The 26274-nt window shown below is 34.8% G+C and overlaps 1 protein-coding gene across 11 annotated transcripts in view; it reads left to right on the top strand.

The window, feature by feature from the left end:
* Window positions 1–26274, top strand: part of PHF14 (PHD finger protein 14) — a 199592-nt gene that overhangs the window by 56281 nt on the left and 117037 nt on the right. For 10 of the 11 annotated variants that reach the window (XR_009520605.1, XR_009520606.1, XR_009520607.1 and 7 more), the window contains exons 13-14: window positions 1267–1398; window positions 10260–10428. Coding sequence is in view for 7 of the 11 variants with exons in the window: in XM_060020451.1 (XP_059876434.1) it covers window positions 1267–1398; window positions 10260–10428 (301 nt within the window). In the remaining 4 variants the exon portion in view is untranslated. Of the gene's footprint in view, window positions 1–1266; window positions 1399–10259; window positions 10429–23104; window positions 23152–26274 lie in introns of all 11 variants that reach the window. The other variant, XR_009520608.1, reaches the window with a different exon arrangement.

Raw genomic sequence — 26274 nt, 5'->3', positions numbered from 1 at the left:
TGTGGAAGCCCACTAGTGTTTTAGTGTACTTTATGAAGACTAGCACATTCTCAGTCTAGCTTTTCCAAATAAAATTGGTTCATTTGGAACCGTCAGGCATATCACTTATGCTCCTGACTTTTTATCACTACAGTTCATTTTTATTTCAGAATATACTTTAAGTAATTTTCCATTTTTACTCTGAGCAACTTTGAGACCCAGTACTGGTCTTTGTTGTCATTGTTGTATATGTGTGTATGTGATCTTTTTTTCTAGGATTATTTAAAAATTCAAACATCATTGCTGTTTCTGTATATATATGGCTTTTTTAGGTTCTCAACAACTTTTTCCTCAACCTTCACATTCTTAATATAAATATACCCTAGATTTTTAGGTCATAGTGTTTGTGCTCTCAGGAGTAGTTAACTTGTCCTTCTGCCCAAGAAAAGTTGGATTTCTTAAGAACAAACAAAAATGTAGAATAACAGTAACAGGGACTTTCCTGGTGGTCCAGTGGTTAAGACTTCGCCTTCCAACACAGGGGGTGCGGGTTCGATCCCTTGTCGGGGAGCTAAGATCCTACATATCTCGTGGCCAAAAAACCAAAACATAAAAAAAAAAAAAACCACCTGGAAGCAATATTGTAACAAATTCAATAAAGACTTTAAAAATGGTCCATATAAACAAATAATGTAACATAACAGTAACAACAACAGTGAAACTTCCCATTCTTTATAATAAATAATCAATTGGTATATTTTTAAGACTCAAAGTCTGATTTTGTAAAGAGACTTATATATGTAGCTTATTTACATGTTGAAGGTTCTTTGAAAGATTTATAATTAATGGTAGAAAATAAACTGAATTTTGTTTGTAAAGTAACTGCTTTTGTAGTTTTAGAGACGTAGAAAATTGAAAGATTTTTTTGTTTAATAATTTGTTTCTAGAAAAAAATTGGTCTAATGTTAAATGGGTTTTAAAGTGATAATTAAAATTAAGATAAAGACAACGTTAACATAAGTATCTAACATATGCCCTTCTCTGAAAAGTATGACACCAGCAATATTTAAATTTATACTAGATCCAGGCTATTTTTCTACATTCTCAAAAGTATATAGAACTAATAATTATTGACATTATAAAAAGACATGTTATGAAAAAATATTTGATTTCAATAAAAGAAAAATTAATATGGTGAAATTTTGAAATTTTAAAAATATGCTGTAAGTTAACTGTTCACTATGATGATAATTATTCTAATCCTTTATTTGCTGCCTTTATTCAAAGTTGTGGAATTTGTAAGAAGAACCATGATCAGCATCTTCTTTTATTGTGTGATACCTGTAAACTCCATTACCATCTTGGATGTCTGGACCCTCCTCTTACAAGGATGCCAAGAAAGACCAAAAACAGTTATTGGTAAGTAAAATGGAGAGAATTTAGATGTTAGAACTGCTTTGCTCTTAGTTTCAACAGTGTAAGTGTTATATCATATTGCTTCATATAAAGTTTTCAGTAAGTTTTTAATTGATATTTTTATAATTTTTTCCAATTTTATTGAGATATAATTGACAGTTAAAAATTGTGTAGTTTTAAAAATAAACAAATGGGACCTAATGAAACTTAAAAGCTTTTGCACAGCAAAGGAAACCATAAACAAGATGAAAAGAGACAACCCTCAGAATGGGAGAAAACATTTGCAAATGAATCAACTGACAAAGGATTAATCTCCAAAATATACAAGCAGCTCATGCAGCAAAATATCAAAAAAACAAACAACCCAATCCAAAAATGGGCAGAAGACCTAAGTAGGCATTTCTCCAAAGAAGATATACAGATTGCCAACAAACACATGAAAGAATGCTCAACATCATTAATCATTAGAGAAACGCAAATCAAAACTACAATGTGATATCATCTCACACCGGTCAGAATGGCTATCATTAAAAAGTCTAGAAACAGTAAATGCTGGAGAGGGTGTGGAGAAAAGGGAACCCTCTTGCTCTGTTGGTGGGAATGTAAATTGATACAGCCACTATGGAGAATAGTATGGAGGTTCCTTATAAAACTAAAAATAGAACTCCCCTATGACCCAGCAATCCCACTACTGGGCATATACCCTGAGAAAACCATAATTCAAAAAGAGTCATGTACCACAATGTTCATTGCAGCTCTATTTACAATAGACAGGACATGGAAGCAACCTAAGTGTCCATCAACAGATGAATGGATAAAGAAGATGTGGCACATATATACAATGGAATATTACTCCACCATAAAAAGAAACGAAATTGAGTTATTTGTAGTGAGGTGGATGGACCTAGAGTCTGTCATACAGAGTGAAGTAAGTCAGAAAGAGAAAAACAAATACCATATGCTAACACATATATATGGAATCTAAGAAAAAAAATGGTCATGAAGAACCTAGGGGCAAGACAGGAATAAAGACACAGACCTACTAGAGAATGGACTTGAGGATATGGGGAGGAGGAAGGGTAAGCTGTGACAAAGTGAGAGAGTGGCATGGACAGACATACACTACCAAATGTAAAACAGATAGCTAGTGGGAAGCAGCCACATAGCACAGGGAGATCAGCTCAGTGCTCTGTGACCACCTAGAGGGGTGGGATAGGGAGGGTGGGAGGGAGGGAGACGAAGAGAGAAGAGATATGGGAACATATGTGTAACTGATTCACTTTGTTATAAAGCAGAAACTAACACACCATTGTAAAGCAATTATACTCCAATAAAGATGTTAAAAAAAATTGTAGTTTTAAGTTTTACAACCTAATGATTTGATATATATATGTATACATTATGAAATAATCACCACAATCAAGCTAATTAGCATAGTCATCACCTCACATAGTTACCATTTTTTTGTGGTGAGAACATTTCAGACATAAATATTTATTATAGCATTATATGAATAAAGATGTAGCAGTTTTTTGATAAATGAATTTTAAGTTAATTGAGGCTATTTTGGTATCTTAGCAATGGTTTCTTAAAGCATGAATTCTGTTTATAATTCTCTTGCTTTATTATACATTTTTTAAAATGCTTTAATTTTGTTTTGAAATTGAATGAATTTATCAAGAATTTGCCTCCATATTCATGCTTTTATTTGTAATTTAGTATTTTATTTCTAAATTAGTGTCACCGAAGGCTTTACTTCTGGTACTTGTCATTTGTGCTAGTTGTGTATTTAAGTTCAGCCATTCTTTGCAAATCTAGAAACATTTGACATATGTTTCTGAATTATTTTTTCATTAACTTAGGCATGTTGAATCACTACAGATGTTTGATAAAAGCTTATGATATTTATAACTTTTATGCTTAATTTTAGTCCAAGCAAGAGACAGATGTTCAAATTCTAATAGATTGATTCCATACAGGAAGAATATAGGCCACAGAAAGCTCAGGAATGAACATGACTATTCTTTTTATACAAACTTTATACAAATTCTAGTTTTGGAAAAGACTTTTAAATGGTAATTTAAAAGTGAGGTTTTAAATTTAAAAGTGATTATTTAAAAGTGATTATTTAAAAGTGATTATTTAAAAGTGGTAATTTAAAAGTCCCTGTTACACCAGCTTTTTAATGGTAATCTATACAAAAAGGTGTGTATTCTTCAAACACATTAAAGCAAGTTTTCTGACCTCATTGTTTTATTTCATAAACCTACCTCTGTTCATTTTATTAAGAAGCTCACATTCTTTCACCATTTTCACATGATTGCTTTTTCATAGTGTTCTTTTATCAGTTTGTCTTGAGCCAGTCATACTGATCAACTCTTTTTCAAGTATAGTGGAATGTATTACTTTTGATACATGTGTGATTTTGAAAGCAGAATTTAAGAAAAACTTGCTGTCACTTATTAGAATGCCTGCAGTGTTAATAAACATCCTATGTGGGTTTCTAAATTGAAAGCCAGTTTGGTAGTCTCCAGGGCCAGGAAGCTTTGTCATGATCTTGGAAGTGTAGATAATGCATTTCTCTTCTTAAATGAGGTTATTAATTTGTCTAATCCCACTGTGCTTGCAGAGTTTGTTTTCCAGTGTGTAAGAGTTTCTGGAAGAATATCAGATGAAAGTGCATAGCCTGGGATGTTTTAGTGAAAGCTCCCCCCAGAGAACCTAAATTATTTCAGGTTCTATGCATTAGTTGCAATGTTTTAAAGTAAAAGTGGAAGCTAATATTGCAGCAAAGTGAAGTCTTCACTATCTTGTAGCTTCTAGTGATCAAACTTCCTTTGGCCTCTAAAGTCAACTTAGCTTTGCTTAGCAATTAATTGGATGTATTACTTTTGGAGTAATTTTTGGAGAATATTATTTTCTTCAGTTCTCTCAAATGTGGGAGGCAGTTCTTACTTTTTGCTTTTCAACATTTCCAGTTTATTTTTGAAATTATATTAAAGATGATAAATACTAAAAAAAACTTCACCTCCTACATACTTTACCATTAACTATGCTTTTTAGTTTATTTAAATCTATTGTGTGTATATATATATATGTTAGAAAAACTGTGTAATGGTGTGGTACTACATCTTTTCCTCATTCTGTGCACGATAGCTTGAAATTGACCACAGGTAGGAGTATTCCTATCACAGAAATTGGCAAAAGCTACAAATTAGGACTTTTGCCCATATTTACCATCACACCGTTGCCTAATTTCTGCTTTAATCTCTACCTTAGTTTTCAGTCTTTTACTTAGGGAAAGAGGTCCTGTTACTGGGTCCTTATTTCATGACTAAGCCCTAGTTTGGGGCTTAAATTTCTACAGAGCCCACTGGTATACATTTCTGATGTCACCAGTTTCTGCTTTTGCTATCTTTATGCTATGCAAGCCTGTGTTAACACCCTTACTGCTATATACCCCTTATGTTTGCTGCCAGCTAGAATTACTATGCAGTATGTTGCTTTACTTCTCAAATACCATATTCTGCTTGATAGACTATTCTAAGCAACTAGTCCAGTCAATAGTCCAGTCTACTATTCTAAGCAAATAGTCCAGTCTAAGCTGGACTATTCTATCCAGCTCTTTCTTCCAGTATCAGCACTGCTTTCCTGAAGATACTGGTTCTAGATCTGGATGCTTTCTGTTTGGTCCATTCCACAATAGTTCACAGCGCTATGCTGGACTGAGTTAAGACATGTGACAGGAAAGAAGAGATGGTTAAAGCTACAGAAGTAGTTATTGGTGGAGAATAGGGAACTTGAGTGAGTTCATGTTAGATAGACTTTTCAGTGAAATAGAAGTAGTCTTGAGAGGGGAAAGGACCTGGGATGATGATAATGGGGGCTTGAGAAGAGAGGAAATAGTTTGCACCAGGTACTGTGGGAAAAAAATCAGAGATAACTGACTTGCTGAGGCTATATAGCAAGAATGTTCAGTGAATTTGTTTAGTAAGTGTGATTAATTGATTTTTCTCCAGTAATGCTGAGCTGACCAGGAGGAGGAGAGGGGAAAACCCAAGGACTTCTTAGGTTAGATTAGAGATGGGCAAATCAGATGAAGAAGAATATTAGGTGGGTGAGGCATTTGGCAGGGGGTAGAGGGACTAGTAAAGGTGTAATCTAGGCTCTGTTTTGTTTATACCTACTCCCAGTGTTTGAAATGTATTTTGTTTCACTTTTAGTTTATGTTATCTTGGTTTGCTTTTTAAAATATATAATTTTGAACACTACCTTACATTCTTTCTAAGACAAGCCTGGTAAGGTATAAATAAATAGGGTTTGATTCGTTAGAGTAGTTCAAATAGTAAATACTTATTTTAATTTTGGGGTACTAATCTTATGTTTCCACCACCTATCTGATCAGAATTTGTCTTGCATTTTCTAATTATTTAAAGAATATTATGAAGAGTATTACTTGACAGAGAATTGAGTAATATTACTTAAAAAATATTACTCAGCATAATGTCCTCAAGGTCTATCCATGAAAAAAACTGTGGTGTGAAATCTTTGAAGACTGAAAGAGGTAATTTGTAAAGGAAAAAAAAGTAAATCATAAATTATTTATAATATTTGGGAAATAGAGCGTTACTAGATTTATTACGTTTAAAATTCATAAAATCATTTTTTCTTTTATCCTTTTATTCTCTGGATATACTTTTATTCTTTTAAGACAAAAAGAAAATATGTAGCACAAACTCTTCTATGAAGAATTTTGCAAGTAGTTTTTTCCATGTTTTTCTTCATAATTTGTCTTCCCTTTCTCCCATTAACTCTTTTTTTTAATTGAGATATAATTGACATTTAACATTTTATTAGTTTTAGGTGTACAACATAATGATTTGATATAGATATATTGTGAAGTAATTACCAGATTAAGTTTAGTTGACATCCATCACCAAACAATTTTTTTTTTCTTGTGATGAGAACTTTTAAGATCTACTTTTTTAGCAACTTTTAAACATACAGTGTAGTAGTATTAACTGTAGTAACCATACTGTACATTACATCTCAGGACTTATTTATTTTGTAACTGGAAGTCTGTCCCTTTTGACCACGTTTACCCATTTTGCCCACTCCCTCCGCTTGCCTCTGGCAACCACCTGTCCATTCTCTGTGAGTTTGTTTTTGTTTTTAATATTTCACATATAAGTGAGATTATACAGTATTTGCCTTGGACTTATTTCATTTAACATAATGTCCTCAAAGTCCATCCATGTTGTTGCAAATGCCAGGATTTTCTTCTTTTTTATGGCTGAATAATACTCTATTGTATATATAGACCACATTTTCTTTATCCGTTTATCTGTTGATGGACACAGGTTGTTTCCATGCCTTGGCTATTGTAAATAATGATGCAGTGAATATGGGAGTGCAGATATCTTTTCAAGATAGTGATTTCATTTGCTTTGGATAAATACCCAGAAGTGGAATTGCTCATATGATAGTTCCATTTTTAATTTTTTGAGGAATCTCCACACTGCTTTTCAGAGTGGCTGTACCAGTTTACATTCCCAACAGTACATGAGGTTTCCCTTTTTCCATATCCTCGGCAGCACTTGTTATCCCTTGTCTTTTTTATGACAGTCATTCTAACAGGTTTGAGGTGATATCTCATTGTAGTTTTTATTTGTATTTCCCTGATGTAGTTTTCTATAGGCACCTTTGAAGATTTCCCTCTAAAAAGTGGGGAAAGCATGGGAAAAGGCTTAGAAATAAGAAAAAAAAACTATGGTGTGAAATCTTTGAAGACCGAAAGAGGTAATTTATAAAGGAAAAAAAAGTAAATCATAAATTATTTATAATATTTGGGAAATAGAGTGTTACTGGATTTATTATGTTTAAAAATTCATAAAATCTTTTTTTCTTTGCCTGATGCAAATTATATTTTCTAAAGATTAAATTAGCATTCTTCCTTGTTTTAGCATTATACAATAAAAATTATTTTACTTTAGTAATTAAGATTTTTAAAACCTCCTTAGGTAATTATTATGAACATAAGTTACAGTGTAGGGTGCTGGGGATCAAGAAGGTACAGCAAATTGAGGAAAATCTCTTAGTATTTCAGTATGAAGGTAGTGCTTTGGCATAAATTCCTTACCTGAATTTTCATTATTTATACTTAAAAATCCATTTTTAATTAATGGAATTTTTGATTACTTAAGGTTACCTTTAGTACTATGCATAGGAATTATAGATTTTATACATTCTCTTCCCTAATAGAATATATTAAGTAAAAATATACAGGATTAAGGTGAGTTTAGCTAAATTCATAGGTAATAGCAGCTTAGTGGATTTTTTTTTCTATTTTTTAAATTAATTTATTTTTTAGTGGATTACTAAAAGAAGGCAGTTATGTGTTTTGATATTATGAAGGATAATTATGACTTTCCCCCCAATATATGTAATTCCATGGAATTGGACAGGCCATGGCTTTATCCTCAGTTATTATTTCTTAGGCTCTTGTGTACCGGTTAATGTAGCAGAGATGCTTTTTCATATCTTAAAGGCTATTTATAAGATGAGGACTATAGGGACTTCCCTGGCGGTCCAGTGGTTAAGACATCGCCTTCCAATGCAGGGGCGGGGTCGATCCCTGGTCATGGAGCTAAGATCCCACATGCCTTGTGGCCAAAAAACCAAAACATAAAACAAACAATATTGTAACAAATTCAATAAAGACTTTAGAAATGGTCCATGTCAAACAAAAACAAAAAAAAACAAACCAGAAACAATATTGTAAAAAATTCAATAAAGACTGTAGAAATGGTCCATGTCAAAACAAAACAAAACAAAACAAAGATGAGGACTATAGAGTTTAAAAGATTGCTGAAAGAGTTGCAGGTAGTGTTTTCATCTGTGTTGGCTTTTTGTACTGCAAGTATCATGTGGCAGTTGTCTTGAAATAGGAATAGATAAATTTCTGTTTGGCAGTTACATTTTGTTTAGATTTTTCTGAGTTGTTCAGTGTTTTGTGGTTTTCAGAGCATAATATTTCTATTATCTGAGTGCTCTAAAACAAGTTTCTCTGTCACCTAAATGTATTACTTTTGGTGGGGGTGAGAATGAGCATGAGAAGTTGGAGAATGTACTGACAAAGGTTATAGTTACGAAATGAGAAACAGAGGGGAAACAATGGAAATAATGGAAATGAGATGTCCATTTTCCTGGAAATGAGGTTCTCCTCCATCCGCAGGGCTTGCTGTGTTTTGTTATTTATTTGCTTGTTTGTTTTTATTGTAGCGGGCTGTCTTTGTGCTGGGTAACAGCCTGAAGTATAAACTTGTGGTTTTCTCATGTCTTTTCTGAGCCTTTCCCTGGGCAAGTGTGGTCATTTAAAATTTTTTCCCATATATGCATTTTCTTTTGAAGGTCCTAGTCTTTAATGTCTGGTTCCCAAAAGGGGAAAAAGAAACATGAAGGTGGGGGGTAAAGGGTACCAGTCTGCTAAGTCCTGGAAGTCACTTTGGACCAACGGGTGGGGTTTGCAATAATAGGAGGGGTCACCCACCTCTTTGTCTGCCATCATGTGATGAGAAGCAGCAATCAGTGATCAGAGCACATATCCCCAATATTTGGAGGACAGGGTTCATTTTGTCCAACCTGGCTCCTAAAAGCTGTGACGTGCTGCTGCAGGAACATGTGCACAGCTGCCTGCCATGTGGCTTAGGATGGGGGATAGGTAGCTACTACTGTACTAAGAGCTGAAATTGACCAAAATTAACTGTAATTTACCTGTGCCAGCCTTTCCCTGGAAGTTGCAAGCCTTCAGTAGACTCCAGAGTTCCAAAATAGATAAGTCAGGCAGACTCTGCTAATGTAATTGTTGTCTAGGTTGAGATTCAGATTCCTATTGCTTTCTATTCTTCCATCTTCCCCCCATATTTTTAAAAACGCTACTTTTTAAAGTTAATTAATTAACTTATTTGCTTATTTTTGGCTGCATTGGGTCTTTGTTACTGTGCACGGGCTTTCTCTAGTTGGCGGCGAGCGGGGGCTGCTCTTAGTTGTGGTGCGCGGGCTTCTCATTGCGGTGGCTTCTCTTGTTGTGGAGCACGGGCTTGAGGTGTGCGGGCTTTGGTAGTTGTGGCACACGGGCTCGGTAGCTGTGGCTTGCAGGCTCAGTAGTTGTAGCTCACAGGCCTAACTGCTTTGTGGCATGTGGGATCTTCCCGGACCAGGGCATGAACCTGTGTCCCCTGCATTGGCAGGCAGGTTCTTAACCACTGTGCCACCAGGGAAGCCCTAAAAATGCTACTTTAATACATTCTTTTCATAAATAAATTTATATATTTTCTTTTATACGTAGTAAAGGCCACCAACCAAAATGATCCATTTATTTTTGTTCACTTCTGAGAGTCTGTTTTTACAGAACTTCCTTAGTTGGTATATTCAGTACAGCTTGCTATTAATTAAGATTCAAGGATATTATAGCTGTGACAAGACGTAGAGTCAGGGTCAATGAATACTTTGATTTTCTGGTGTCACAGTATATGTCACTTGAGGAAAAATCATGATTTCCTAATGGAAACTATCTGGGCTTCTTATGTTGGTTCACTTAAACATGTAGCAGTATTACATGTGTTTTTATTATACTTATTAGGGATACATGGAATTGCTTGATACATTATACTTATTTTTGTTTCTCTTACAAGAATGTATGTGCTTTTCTGTATGTATAATCATTGTATACTCTATGGTCACATGTTCCTGTGTATATTTTCATATATTCTAAACATATACCTGAATTTTGTATTTATAGAAAACATAGCTAATGCTGGAAGGTAAAAATAAATGTATGAACTTATATTTTTTTCTTTATGTAGGCAGTGTTCAGAATGTGACCAGGCAGGGAGCAGTGACATGGAAGCAGACATGGCCATGGAAACCTTACCAGATGGGACCAAACGATCAAGGAGGCAGATTAAGGAACCAGTGAAATTTGTTCCACAGGATATGCCTCCAGAACCCAAGAAGATTCCAATAAGAAACACGGTAATTTATTCCCTAGTTATCATAAACATTACAAAATTCTGAGGTCAGAATTTAAGGGGTGAGAAAGACAAAGGGTAAACATATACTCAGTAGCCAATGAAAGAAACATGTATATTGCTATTGGTTATTCTTAAAAGTTTATTTTATATTATGAAATATAGCAATCATACATGAGAATGTACAGTTTTTATGTTCAACATAAAGCATAATAATAATGAAGGCCCATTGTGTTCACAAACCCACTTCAAAAATAGAATATTACCAAAGCCTTTGAAGTCACCTTTGAATCCATCGGTACTCACTTCACCATCCATCTAGCCCAGAGGTCACCACGTTTCTCAACTTTGTATTTTTCATTCACTCCTTTTTTTATACGTATTGATAAGTATGTATATATGTATTCATAAATAATACATAGTTTTTCAGCGTTTGAACTTCATATAAATGGAGTCAGACTTTTTTCCTGTTATTTGATACTTTGACCAACGTTATCTTAATTTGATTCACACATGCTGATCTGTGTAATTGTAGTTCATTTATTTTCACTAATATGTAGTTTTTTATTGAAACAATAGATCATTATTAATTTATCTTTCGTTCTATAGTTTGGCAGTTTTGTTGTCTCCATCTTTTTACTTTTATAAACAACTCATTTTTAAATATCTTTCTAAATGTCTCCTGCAGCATGGTAACAGGGAGTTAGGGTATATAGCAAGGCATGGATTTGCTTAGTTATAGGATATCTGCATCTTCAGTTTTGCTAGGTAATTCCAATATTTTCCAAACCAGTTTACACTTATACCAGTAATGAATAAGTGGTATAAGTTTTGCTCCCAAACATGTTTTGTCCAATGTTTTAATGCTTTCCAGTGTGATACATGTAAAATAGTACATGGACATTTTATTTTGCATTTCCCTCAACACTTAGATGACTTAGAGCATGTATTTATGTATTTTTGGTCAGTTGTATTTCCTCTTCTAGGATATGTATGTGCAAGTCTTATTCAGCTTTTCTATCAGGTTGTTAGCCTATTTCTCATTGAAAATTCTTTGAGGTCAGAGTTATTACCAGGTGCCTGGGAGCTCTACCAACCTAAGACCATTTTAAATAAAAGTTTAGCATGTGTGTCTCTTCCATTACATGAGTAGTGTTAATTTCTACTCCAAACCCATGAGGGGTGGCTTGCAGTTATGAATTCTAAGGGGAGACATTTTTCACCTTTTTACCTTGAGCCAAAGCAGGCACATTTAAAAAATCTGCCTTCCCCTGAGGGAGATGTAAATATGTATTTAGGGTTAGTTATCATCATTCATTTGTTTTATCTGTTTGGTTTTAGAGAGTCTTAATTTTTTTTTCCTTAAACTAACAGTTTTCTCAAAAGTTTTTTTTAATCTGTAGTCTATATTACAATATAATCACTTAAAAGATTTTGTTTAAGAGAAATCACTTAGATTATTTCATTCAGTTTTGTGTTATGGACTCATTTGAAATCAAAGAGGCAAATCTGGGAATTTTTATCTTTTAGATAATTGAAGTAGTTAATTTTGAGTGCTCTAAATTGATCAACTTGAAATAGTTTTATCTATAATTTCTACTACTTTAAAACATTTTTTAGACTTCACAAATATATTTGGTTTACAGATGAACTAGAGAGAATTTTCCTTCTTTAAATAAGCCTGTTTGTTTCTATTTCTAAAATATTTTCTATAACTGTTTGTTGCTACTATCTGAAGCTATTCTTAAAATCTTAGAGAAAAACTTCTTATGTCTACAAAATTATCCTCTTATGAAACATTTTTTCTAGTTTATTGTTTAAAGAAATCCTTAGGAACAGTACTATCATTTTTTAACTTTGGAGTTATCATATAGAGGGGAATTTTGTACATATTATAGTGATATTTATGTGCCCATAGTTTAGTATTACTTAAGATAAATGAGGATTCTGTTTTTTTTTTTCTAATTTACCTGTCTGCTTTTCCAGCCTAGAATTACAAGGAAGCTTTTAAATTTTCTAATTTAGTCCAATTCCTCTCATCTTATTCTTTGTCTCTAGTTTTCTTGTGTTAAAGTTTTGTAGATGTTGGTAGGTAAAAGACGAGAAAGGATTCTATGCCCAGTAATTTTAGGAAATATAGTATGGTTATTTTTTCTTTGGGGGGAATTCAAATGCATATTGAAGCTTTGAGAAATACTAATGTTTAGAAAAATGATTACTTTTCCTTATTTATCCTTTTTCCTAACTTATTTTATCAAAGAGCACTTTTTTTCAAGATAATATTTTATTGTGGCATAGAGCACCATGAGGTACCATCTTTGGAAATGGTATTCTAGAGGCCACAGATTCCTTGCATCAGGATCACCTGGGGTGTTTGTTGAAATGTAGACTTTGGGTTCATCCTAGAGCTAATGAATTAGAATTAGGGGGTTGGGCTAAGCAGATATCTTAGGTGTTAGTCTTATGCAGACTAAAGTCTGAAAGTAACTCTCTGGATAACATTTATGATTATTACTCTTACTCTTTTCATTCTTCTCTGCCTTTGCTCCATCAGTCTGTACAGCAGTTCAGAAAACTTGTGATAAGCATATTCAGTTGGTCAGGTAACAGACTGAGGAACTTAAGAATTGAGAGATGTAAAAGAGAATGATCAGTCTCTTGATCTTGATCTTGGCTGAGTTTCTATTGTTACCTTAATTTTTTTTTTATTAAATTTATTTATTTATTTTTTGTTTTGGCTGCATTCGGTCTTCGTTGCTGCCCGTGGCCTTTCTCTAGTTGCAGTGAGTGGGGTCTACTCTTCGTTGCAGTACACAGGCTTCTCACTGCGGTGCCTTCTCTTGTTGCAGAGCACAGGCTCTAGGCACTGGGCTTCAGTAATTGTGGGTCGCAGGCTCAGTAGTTGTGGCTCGCAGGCTCCAGAGCGCAGGCTCAGTAGTTGTGGCACACGGGCTTAGCTGTTCCGCTTCATGTGGGATCTTCCCAGACCAGGGCTCAAACCCATGTCCCCTGCATTGGCAGGTGGATTCTTAACCACTGCACCACTAAGGAAGTCCCTACCTTAATTTTTTATTGGTCATTTTTGTTTTGAGTTGTATTAACATTTTAAAGTTTCTTTTCTTAGCACTCTGTTAATTATGGGAATTCAAGTATATTACTGCCTAATAATAATTTGTCTAGTCAAGTACCTTTCACAATAAATAACTGATTTATCTCTTCCTTTAATTTTTTAATTGTTGTTCCTAGTATCTTCCTACTTACACCTTTTATTTTAGTACATATGTTACATTTTGGGATATTCCATCCTTAAATTCTTTCTAATAGTATTTTTGCTTTTGCTAGTTTTTTGTTTTTCCGGCCATTATTCATCAAAATATAGTTCATTTCACAGTAGTCATAGTATTCTATCTGAATTTTCAAGAAAATTTTACCCTTGTGACATAGGGGATTCATGACAGAACTTAAACTTCAGTTTCTCATTTCAAAGTAATATCTCACTCAGTAAAACTGTTGAAATGATCATCTCTTCTAAAACTTTCCATTTCTGTTAAGTTTGTTATGTTCCCTTGGGTTATAGTGATAGCACAGTTTTTAGAAAAGTAGTTTGGGGTTATTTCATGCTAGTAAAAATGATTTCATCTTGTTTCAGAAATCCATCTTGTGCGATATATGAATTGATATTCTGTTAGAATAATTTTATTTTTAAAAATTCAGACTTTGCAGTATAATTAAGTATATATAGCCCTTTAATCTGTTTTTTTGAAGTCTGTCTCTGTCCAAGAATCATCAAAAACAAAAAATGATCAGAGAGCTACTATAGATTGAAGTTCCATTTTTATTGAATATCTTTTCTTACCATCTGTTATTACTTTCTCTCCTTTTATACTTTATATCTTTATGTTTAAAAATAACATCATGGTGGTAGTAAGGGAGTGAAAGGGAGAAGGAAGGGATTCACGTGTTGGAATATTTGAGTAAATCCTGGTATATTACTACTATTAATTTAACATCTTTTAAATCTATATTGCTAATAAATCCAACCATTATTCTCTATTTCTTCCTATTATTTGACCTTTGTGTATTTTACTTCATTACATTTTTCAAAGGTAGGTAAGTCAGAAGTGGATGTGGGGAATTAGTTTACTTTTATATAAGATGGTTTAATAATAATAATACCTAACATTTGCTGAGGACTGATCATATACCAGATACTGTAGTAATCCTCCACCCTACTCCCTCTTTAAAAAAATAAGTTACTTTTAACTTTTCATAACTCCTATATTACTCAAAATGAATCTGAGGCACAGAAACCTTAAGTAATTTACCTGTGATCTTACAGATAGTAAGTGGAATAGGAATTGAACCCAGACAGCCTGAATTAAGAACTAGTGTCTTTTCTGAGGTCTGTAAAAGAGCATTTAGTTGAGGTACAAATGGAGTAGTTATAAAAACATTTGATCATTAGATAGCATAGTTGGGAATGTGATATTCTGATCTTATACCAAAATGGTCATGTGTCGTTCCATACCCTAGTGTTATCTGTGGGAAGCCAGGCATATATCCACTTATAACTCATGTAACTGAGTTCATCCACATTAAATATTACATTTAACACTCCTTTTCTTTGTACTTTCATTTAGGTGTGAACAATTTTCCTTTTCAAGCTTGCGCAAGCGCATTGGCATTAATCTTGTCAGTTACAGTGTAATAGTGTAGAAGTTAATAAAATGTTTGAAGGTTATTTTACCTCGAGGAAATTGGTATTTAAAAAGATCAAACAAAAAGAAAAAAAATTAGAAGCAGCAAATCAATAAGTACACTGACAGCATGTGTATGTATGAACTGCCAGTATATGTTTGTTTTGCTGTTCTCTGTTTTGGTTTGCTTTTTTTCCCACCTAATTGAGTACTATGAAACCTGCTGTGGGAAAAAAAGAGTGTATGCTCTGCATTGAGAGTGAAGTTGGAGAAGTACATAGTGGTTTTCTTTACTATTTTTTTTCTTTCCTAACTAGTCTCTCCAAATCTACCTAAAACATTTGGCTTACCACATCTCAGGTTTTTTTGATTAAGCAACAAATATCTTTTTGATTGTTTCACTTGGTTTGATCAGTGTTAAGAGAGATGAGCCCATAGACTCAGTCTCTGTGCTCCAGTGCCGCTTTTATGCCAAACAAGGCTGCTGTTAGAAAAATGGCATCCACTTTTTCCTGCTGACAGGCAGTTGCCATTTATCATGGCCAACGTGTACAATGGGAGTAGAACACTTCGTTAAACCGTACTATATTTTTATTATTTGGATACTGAGGAAAGTCATTTTTTATTTCATTCTACTCTGATTTCCTTAATAAGGATTTATAGAAATCTGAAGGAATACAGCATATTTTGAGACAGTTGATTTAATATGATATAGATGCTTTTCAAAGTGAATAGTCTCGGTGTTACTTTTTTCTCCTAGATTATTTGTACCCAAAGATCATAAAAAGATTAGCCAGAAAAGTTGTTTGAAAAAAATTATAGCACTAAAGATTTAGTATTTTTTTTAAATGGGGTAAAAGAGCTATTTATCTGTATAAGAATGAAAATAGTATACTTTCAGAAAATACCCTTCTTAAACAAACATGGAGATTCTCTCTGTTTCACATTTTAATGTTATCATATTTAATTGTTAGTTATCAATGTTTTTGAAATTTATCATTCTGAATGTTAGAATTATTTTTAAATTAAGTTTTAACTATAAAAGTAATATGTGAATACTTTTTGTTCTAATAAATTAAAAATAGAATTAAAGTCTTCTTTAACTTTTCTCCCAACATTCCCCTTCTCCAACCCAATTCACATGCCTTGAATCTATCTTTATTATGAGGGCACATATTTTGAACTTTGATTATCTGACATTTCTATAGGTATATCTGTCAAAAAAAATAAGAAAAAAATTGAAGAATGAGCCATATGGAAAAACAGTATGGAGATAGTTCAAAAAACATAGAAATATTCAAGTATTAATAAATAAAAGAGGAATGATCTGGTTTTAGAAAATTCTTCACATGTTGTTTCCTGCTCCAGAGATAAGACTTTGTAACATCTTCCTAGATTGGCTCACAAATATCCCATCTCCAGTATTTAAGCATCTCAGTAGCCATTATTCTCTTTTATTACTGGGTACAAATAGGAGGACTAAGTCTAAAGAAGAAAAAGGGTTGAAAAGCGTATTTCTGTTTAACCTTTACCTGTTACTTACTGTGTATTTTATATTTATTCAATTGTCGTAGCTACCCTGTGAAGCAGTAACTAATATCATTGCCATTTACAAATGAGAAACTGAGGCAGAGAGTTTAAGTAACCTATCTAATAAGAACATACAGCTTCAAAGTGGTAGAAACAGGAATCAAATTTAGCTAGCTCCTGAGCCCATACTTTAATTACTTTATTAGGCTGCCTTTCTAGACAAGATTACTAGTAGTTGTTCCTGGTATTTCTTGGGCTAGGGTCACAGTATCTTCATGCTTCCAGCAGCTTAGTGACTAAGGGTTTGGTCAGGAAAATGGAAGTCACTCTATGGAGAATTATGGCCTTATACTACTGTTGGCATAGCTGAGGGCGTGGCTATCAAGAAAGCTGTCACCATAGGTCAGAGGAGCTCTACTGAACATCAGAGAAACTGTCAATGAAATATCTATCCTGAAGCACCAAGCAGGTGGTAGGAGCTGACATTAGGTCAGAGAACTTGACAGTGAAGACCTCAGGTGAACATCACTGGTGAGTGGGTAGAAAAGTGAGAGTTTGTGGGGAAGTCTGCAAAGCCTGCCAGGACTGTGAAGTGGGAGCTGATGGAAAGGTCAGCAAGGCTACAGCATCTGAAAAAGCCAAGCATCTGACTCCCATGACTTCCTGAGAAAAAATGGCCTTCACTTTACTTAACTGCTTCAAATATGAGGTTACAGACATGGAACTTTCCAGGGAAGGGGGACTGTGGGGAATGTGGTTTCCACCCTTAGAGTAAGCAAGGGTGGTGGGGGTGGTGGTGTGTGCCGGACTGACCACAGACAATCTAGCATAGTAACCAACTGCAGCTTAAAAAGTGCTTAATGTAGTGCTTACTTGGCACATGGTGGGTGCCCTAAAAAGCAACATTTTAGACTCCTTTCCCCACCCCCCACTCCTGCCCCCTTTCCTTTCCTCTTAGAGGACTGTGATACCGTCTTCATCCATATTCTCCCAGCTCTGAGCCCTCTGCAAGGCAAGCTTGAAGTTCTTAATAAAACGGTTATATGCATCACTGACAGCATAAATACAGACCTGAAGAGTTATAAAATACCAAGAGGATAACCTCAGTGTAGGCCAAAGAGGGTGAACGTGGGCTTTTTACAGGCTTAGCAGTATTTAAGAGCGAGAAGTTTAACTCCTTCCCTAGCTTGCTGCATATCCAGTGGAGCCCTCACAGTGTTTGCCGTTGATTTACAGGTGAGTCACAGGTTTTTTCTCACCCTTGTATTTCTTTTCATTTCTTTCTTTTTTTAGTTAATTAAAAGGAGGCATGAGAGAAGTAGAGAATCTTAAAAGATAAAGGTTCTTGTGATAGATGTCAGCGTTGTTAACTCAATGACTCTCTTCCTCTGTTCCTCTTATAAAAGCTACACAAATGAATATAGGGCTTTTCTCATTAGAGATTTTGACAAAGAGAGTCCCTTTTATTTTGATTACATTAAGCAATTCTTTCTTCCAGAATTCCTACAATTTATACCATCCATTGCCAATGTATATTTTAGAAGTCGGCTTTGATGTAATTTATTTATTTTTTAGTGGTTGAGCCTATGCTTTGGATCCATATATTCAGTATAAATGGTATAATACCACTTTATAAAATAATAGCTGTCATATGTCTAATTATACATTCTGGAGAAAGCTAGCAGTTTTCTCTAATGGTTTTAACTTCTGCGTTAGCCAGTAATAATAATTGGGGATAATTTTTAAATATAGTTTTCATTTACTGTAGGAATGAAAATGTTTCGTTTGGGGAACTGGGATCTCATTTATCATAATATAATTCAGCTTCTTTTGCTCTGGGAGAATTGCTTTACTTCTCCTGCATGAAAGCCTTTTTATACGTATTAGTTTTATATACGTAGCGCACCTTTAAATGTAAAATGACCATACTTCATACATACTGTTTTCCTTTGATTCCTATATTAGATAAAATATTTTTTCTCGAACTTCTTAAAATGTTACGTGGTTCTAATCTTTCAACTATGAATTTTTATTATAGTACTTTCTTTCTACTAGTTTAAAATAGTATCTTTTTCCTTCCACTTTTCCAGTTTGTTTCTATGGCATCAAGCCAGAACAACTTGTAATACCACTGACCTTGTAGGTTGCTGTTTTAGTGATATGTGATGCAGTCACTGTCTAGTATCACACAGTCTGTTTTATGATGTTATAGTATTCTAGTTTTAAGACTTAATTGCTTTGTTTTTTACACCTTTACGGATCCCAGTAATTCTGTATTTATTTCATCTCCCCTGATTTTGCTAATTTTCAGCTTTATCTCACATCACTTAGAGGGTAGATAGTGACTTGTAATGCATACAACACAATTCTCAGCCTCAGTGGTTTGATCTTTATTTTGTCCTCTTGGGAAAACCTTCAGAGTCCAGTGAAGGGAAGACAGTACTTTAAGATGAACGTCTGTTTATAATGTATAGAAGCATGAATTGACGTTATATTTTCTTCACAATTGTCAAAATTGTAGGTAATTATCTTTTGTGTGAGTGCTTTATATTTATTCCTGAGTTTAATAGTTAAGCAGTAAAAATTGCCTGAGTGGGAATCCACGTCTTTCCATACTCTCTGGTCTTTGTGACTCCTTGTCCTACTCTTGAACCATGGATCAGGTTAATTTTTTCAGTATACACCTGTTGAGCAACTAACGAGGTAAGGCACCGGGCAGTAGATGCTGAATAGAACACTAAAGTGAAGACATGGTCTATGTCCTCAAAGAACTATGGTGATAGAAAGTTGACCCTCAAATAATGTAATATAAACTAGAAGGTAGAGTGTCCAGATGAGAGGTACATTAAATTACCCTAGAGGTAACATAACTGAAATGGAAGAGGAAAGACAGAAGATTGAGGTGAGCAACAAAACTAGAAGTTGACTATTAATACTAGTAGGAAAGTATTCTACTGGCTGAGAAATTATTTATTTTCCACTGCCTCAAACCTTTGTATTAAGAAGTTGAAATTTTTAAAGTAACAGCAAGCTGAACACCTGTAAAAGCATTGGAGCCTTTAGCATAAAATTTAGTGTAAAAATTTTGAACCACATTTAGATATCATCTAACACCCGTATTTGTCTTTCTTACAATATGTTTTTATTATAGGCATCTTGATGGCTGGCAACAGCTTCTTGCATTAGTAACTTGGCAAAATTTTAAAGAAGTTAATTGGATCAAATCTTAATAGCTTAGTGTTAGTACAGATTCACTTATCAATTAAGGTTATTGATGATTAATGACTTAGAGCACCTTCAGCAAAAAGTCACTTAATATTTCATTCATTCAGTTTTTTCAGGTAAATAGGTGTGAACATTTTTTAAGATAGCTCATTTCTCTTTAAATTTTTCCTGTGTTAAGGAAATTTTGATCATTAGTATATTGATTGATTGAAGTGGTTTTTTTTTAACTTAAATAACTCATATTTATTTAATTAGAAATATATATGGATATAACTTCTAATTATACTTGAGAAAATAATCAACCATTTAAAATGTAATGGTATTTTCCTCTCTAGGACAATTTTTTTGTAGCATTATTCCCTGTAAAAGATAAATGGTACAAAATCAAATTCTTAAGTGTTTTAGACAGCATCAAAACCTGTAAGATAGCCTAGTGTGTGGTGGAAAGTACCTGGACTAGCACATGATAAATTCGAATTCTAGTCCATACTCTGGCAATAACCCTGTATGTGGCCTTGGATAAGTAATTTAACTTACCCTGTTTGCGCTCAGTATCCTCATTTATAAAATAAATTAGATGATCTGCAATCTTTTCTAGAACCAAAAGCCTCTTTCTAAATTTCACAATTGTATTCATTTTTTATCCCTAAGACTGTTTACGGGAGGGTTAAAATATACACATCGACATTCAAATAATCTGGAAACGGTAATACTTTGTAATTATACTATACTTCAGGGTTTTAATTTATTTGTGTATTTATTTTATCATTTTAATCATTTTAAATGTACAGTTCAGAGGCATTATGTACATTCACAGGGTGTGCAACATCACCACCATCCACTTCCAGAAGTTTTTCATCATCCCAAACAGAAACTCCATACCCATTAAACGATAATTCCCTGTTCCTTCTTATGCCCAGCCTCTTGCAACCACCATTCTATTTTCTATCTCTGTCAGTTTGCCTTTTCTGCATACCTCATGTAAGTGACTGGCTTATTTCACTTAGCATAATATCCTCAAGCTTCATCCACGTTGTAGCATGTGTCAGAATTTCAGTCCTTTTTAAGGCTGAATTACATTTCTTTGTATGTCTGTACCACATTTTGTTTGTCCATTCATCTGTTGGTGAACATTTGGGTTGCTTCCACCTCTTGACTGTTGTCAGTAATGCTGCTATGAGCATGGGGTATACAAACACCTGTTTGAGTTCCTGCTTTCAGTTCTTTTGGCTATAAACATAAGAGTATAATTGCTGGATCATATGGTAATTCTGTGTTATACTCTTTGAGTGACTACCAAACTGTTTTCCACAGCACTACACAATTTTACATTTTCACCAGCACTACACAAGGATTCTAATTTCTCCATATTCTTTTTTTTTTTTTTTTTTTTGCGGTACGCGGGCTGCTCACTGTTGTGGCCTCTCCCATTGTGGAGCACAGGCTCCGGACGTGCAGGCCTAGCATCCATGGCTCACGGGCCCAGCCGCTCTGCGGCATGTGGGATCTTCCCAGACCGGGGCACGAACCTGCGTCCCCTGCATCGGCAGGCGGACTCTCAGTCACTGCGCCACCAGGGAAGCCCTCTCCATATTCTTGCCAACACTTTTTTTTTTTTTAAATTTTAATTTGTTGATAATAGACATTCTAATGGGTGTGATGTTGTATCTCTTAGTTTTGGTTTGCATTTCCCTAATGACTAATGTTGAGCATCTTTTCATGTGTTTATTGGCCATTTGTATATTTTGTTTGGAGAAAAGCTTATTCAAGTCCTTTCTCATTTTTTGATATAGTAGTTTGTCTTGGCATTCTTGTGGAAAATCTGTTAGAAATGTGAGGTATAGGGGCTTCCCTGGCAGTCCAGTGGTTTAAGACTCTGCGCTTCCACTGTAGGGGGCGTGGGTTCAGTCCCTGCTTGGGGAACTAAGATCCTGTATGCAGCGTGAAATGGTAATGCTTTGTGATTTTATTTTACTTTACTTTAGGGTTTTTAGTTTTGTTTTATTTTTAAAGATCACATTGGTTGGTAACCTTTATTTTTTCCCTTTTTGGCACTTACCTTTATTATAATCATTGTCTTCTGAAAAAATCGTATGAATGATTACAAGAAACATTTGTGATCAAGTGGGCCACCAGATGTATATACTGCAGGGTGATTTATTTTCAAGATTTTATTTTTTTGAAATTTTCCTTTTGCTTCATTTACAAGTGACATTTGATTGGCTTAGCCCATTTTCTTCATGATAGAAACTTCCCAAAGATAAAATATTGTTTAAGAATAATAGAGCCATGCTCTCTGAACACTTTATAAACTTTTAAACAATAGCACACTTTTTACCCTATTACTGGTCTAAGGCTGGGTAGGCAGGAGTGAGGCGGATTCTGAAGGAAGGAATACAGTCAGACTGTCTCACTAATTAAGTTTTGAGGATCCTCATTCATTCAGTTTATTTTTAAAGAAAGGAATGAATAGTTTTAAAAATAAACCATTTGCCCTTCATTGTATTTTCAATTTGTTTAGTTTCTTTGAATCTAAGACTGAGTCTTCTCATAGCCTTCAACTACCTTGTAAAATATCTCTGATAGACAGTTTTCCATATGGTCAGCCATGTCAGATAATTTCTTAGATATTTTCTCTGAGCCCTCTCTGCTCCAGCTCTAATGTGAATTGTTTTTTTTATGTTATCCTTGAACTTTATTTCATCATCATTCTGGTAATTCCTTTTAACCTTTGGTGGGTGGAATTTTCTGTTGCTTGCATTTCAGTTTCTTTTTTCATTTAGTCCCTGATCTTGACGGGGCAATGCTTTCAATGACTTATTGAGTAAAGATTAATGAGAGGTAAATTTTTTGAGATGTTACATGTCTAAAATTTTTTTAATTTCTTATACTTTATTAGTTATTTGGCTGTGTATAAAATACTGCATATTTTTTAAAGCATCACTCTACTGACTCCTGGCTTCCATTATTGCTTTCTGCATTTCTAACTTTTTTTTCCCTTCCCTTGAAACTCTTAGGATTTTCTCTTTCTGAGTTAGGATGAGTATGTACTTTCTCTGTTTCTTTTAATAGTAGATGTTCTTATTTCATGATTGCAAAGACTTCTTTTATATCTTTATGAATATTAATTATATTTTCAAAATTTTTTTCTGTATCGTGCATTGTCTGTGTTTTCTGTGGTTTCATTATTTCTATTCATGGTCATCTCTTTCATGTTGATGCTTTCAGGTGCCTAAGGACCTTTGGATGTCCACTCCTATTTTGTTCTAAAAAAGGTAATTAGGTTTGTATAGGGCTGATAACCCCATTGTTTTCCCTGTGGTGTGATTTTATGATCAGGGGGCTTTTTCTTTGGGAACCTTCTTAATGTCAGTATCTGTAGGTTTTTTTCTACAATAATTCAGTAGAAGTATTCTCTCATCTCCTAACTGATAGGTATAATTTTGACTGTCAGACTCCTGGACAGGTGAGGAGAAAGGGGCTAAAGGTCTCATGGTTTAGAAAGCAGAATTGCATTTAAGCTTCCTGGTTTCTGTTTGCTACCTCATTGCTCCCTTCTCTGTGCCTGATAAACCCTTGTACAGAGTCTGTCTGGTTCTTTTTCTCCAGAGGATATGCCTACTGTGTCCTATGGGAGAAGGGTAATCTCTTGACTGCATAGAGAGGGAGTGAAATCCTTATACTTTTATGTTATTGAAGTTTAACCCAAAGTAGCATTTTGTTTCTTACCTATGCACGTTTGTGTGATTGTAATATACTTAGGGATTTTTGTTTTTCAAGTGTTACTACTGTTAAATGCCCCATTTCCATCTATAGGATGGTAGTTTTAATAAATTAATTTAGTGTATAAATTTGATTTCCACAGTGTTGAGTATTGTAGGCAGAATAATACCCCCCCACAAAGATATCTGTGTCCTAATCCCCAGAACCTGTTTATGTGTTACCTTACATGGCAAAAGGGGCTTTGCAGGTATGATTAAAGTTATGGACCTTGAGATGGGAAGATTAAGCAGTATTATGTGGGCTCAAACTAATTACATGTGGACCCAAAAGGCGAGGACCTTCCCTGACTGTAAGTAAGAGGGAGATGTGACTACAGACAATGGGTCTGAGATATACAGCATCCCTGCCTTTAAAGATGGAAGAAGGGGGTCTTGGACCAAGGAATGTTGGCAATCTCTAGGAGATGGAATAACCAAGCAAACTGATTCTCTTCCTAGAGCCTCCAGAAAGGAATGCAGCCTGCCAACACCTTGATTTTAGCCCAGCAACACTTGTGTTGTATCGCTGTGTTTTTTTGTTTGTTTGTTTTTTGTTTTTGCGGTACGCGGGCCTCTCACTGTTGTGGCCTCTCCCATTGCGGAGCACGAGCTCCGGACGTGCAGGCTCAGCGGCCATGGCTCACGGGCCCAGCCGCTCCGCGGCATGTGGGATCTTCGCGGACTGGGGCACGAACCCGTGTCCCCTGCATTGGCAGGCGGACTCTCAACCACTGAGCCACCAGGGAAGCCCTCACTGTGTTTTGTTTTGTTTTGTTTTGTTTTGTTTTGCGGTATGCGGGCCTCTCAGTGTTGTGGCCTCTCCCGTTGCGGAGCACAGGCTCCGGATGCGCAGGCTCAGTGGCAATGGCTCATGGGCCCAGCCGCTCCGCAGCATGTGGGATCTTCCCGGACTGGGGCACGAACCCGTGTCCCCTGCATCGGCAGGCGGACTCTCAACCACTGCGCCACAAGGGAAGCCCCTCACTGTGGTTTTGATATGCATTTCTTTGTTGGCTAATGGTACTGTTGATATTGTAAAAGAAAAAAAAAATGGTGCAGGCCCTTTTCCCTTTCTGCTATCTATGCTATGTTACATAGTGCAAAAATGATATTCTAATTGGACTCTTTAACAAATGAAAAATGACAGAGATTGTAGATCTGTTGTAAAGTGTTAATTAATCCTCTGTCATTATTGCCATCATCCCTCAATTTTAGCTCATATGAACTAAGAAAGCAAAACCTAATGTGATACTATGATGAAGTTCTAGAAAAGCACTCTGAGGAGTAATTAATTGAAACATTGTACACATAACACTATTTTATTTTGCTGCCCTTGTCACAAGTGTAATTACGTTTTTTTGGTATGTTTATTAGTTTAATAAATGAATAAACAGACTCTTTACATAATAAAGACCTGGTCATTTATCTTTAAATATTTAAACTTCTGTTACATGAATTCTAGGATAAGTTCAGATAGTAAAACTGGGACCAACAATTAGAACTGTGTCATATGGAACATGCTTCCTTGTTATCCAGAATAATTGAGGCTATATGACTATCAGGGATATTTTTGGAAGAGTTTTCTGCATTGGGTAGAGAGTATTATATGAAATAATATTTGATTTTAATTTTAAGATGCTTGTGAAATAATCATGATTAAATTCATTTGACCTCAGTATGTTGCGGGTTTCTTCTTTACGTTTCTAGTCCAATAGCCATCTTTATTCTCACAGTTACTCAGCAGCCTGGTTATCTAGGTACCTCATGCCTTCACTTAGAGTTCCAGTATCTTTTCTCGATCCTGTGTTCAGTTATTTTAGTAATGCTTTTGCTGCTGTCCTTGATTCTTTTATCCTCTTGCCAATCTGAACTCTTTCTTTTTCCATTCCTGCCTGAGGGTTGCCAGAGTCACACATAAGTGTGTTCCTTTGAGAATTTTTTTTTCCAATTTGTTAGGCATTTTCTCCATATGCATCTTTAAGGTGAATGTAGTTTTATATCATTATTAAGGGCATTAAAATTATGATTGATTCTTAAATTTAAGAACAGTTTTGATTATAGTGAGATTTTGAAAGATCTGAGCAGTATGTGACTGTTTTTATCCTTCACTTTAGTTGCACTTACCGTATTTATAAATCATTATCCATTTAATTATTTGTTTGGTATCTGTAGACTCATGGACCTGAACCCAGGTGGACAGGAGCTGTCCTGTTCACCACTATATTTTCATTACCTACCACAGAAGGTACTTATTTTGTATTTCACAAATGAGTTCTTTTCTCTTCCACTGTGGCTATGCATCTGAAGACAGTGTACTTTGAAAGAGTCTTTTTTTCTGGCCCTTTATAGTTAGGAAGGGAATTAGTCCCTTTCTCCTTGTATATTAATCATATTTCATTGGTGAAACTGTAGAATTACTCTAAAGGTAGCCTGGGATACTTCTTTTTAAGTACCTTGTTAGACATTTTCTCTGCATTTTTTTTTTTTAATGTGGAAACTTTTCACTTGCTTTTAGAGAAGGAAATTACTTTTTTTTTTGTTTTGCGGTACGTGGGCCTCTCACTGCTGTGGCCTCTCCTGTTGCAGAGCACAGGCTCCGGACGCGCAGGCTCAGCGGCCATGGCTCACGGGCCCAGC

The sequence above is a fragment of the Delphinus delphis genome, chromosome 9, assembly GCF_949987515.2.
Source record: "Delphinus delphis chromosome 9, mDelDel1.2, whole genome shotgun sequence".
Lineage (NCBI taxonomy): Eukaryota > Metazoa > Chordata > Mammalia > Artiodactyla > Delphinidae > Delphinus > Delphinus delphis.
Note: the sequence above shows the minus strand (reverse complement) of the source record. Positions and strands in the feature narration are given on the sequence as shown.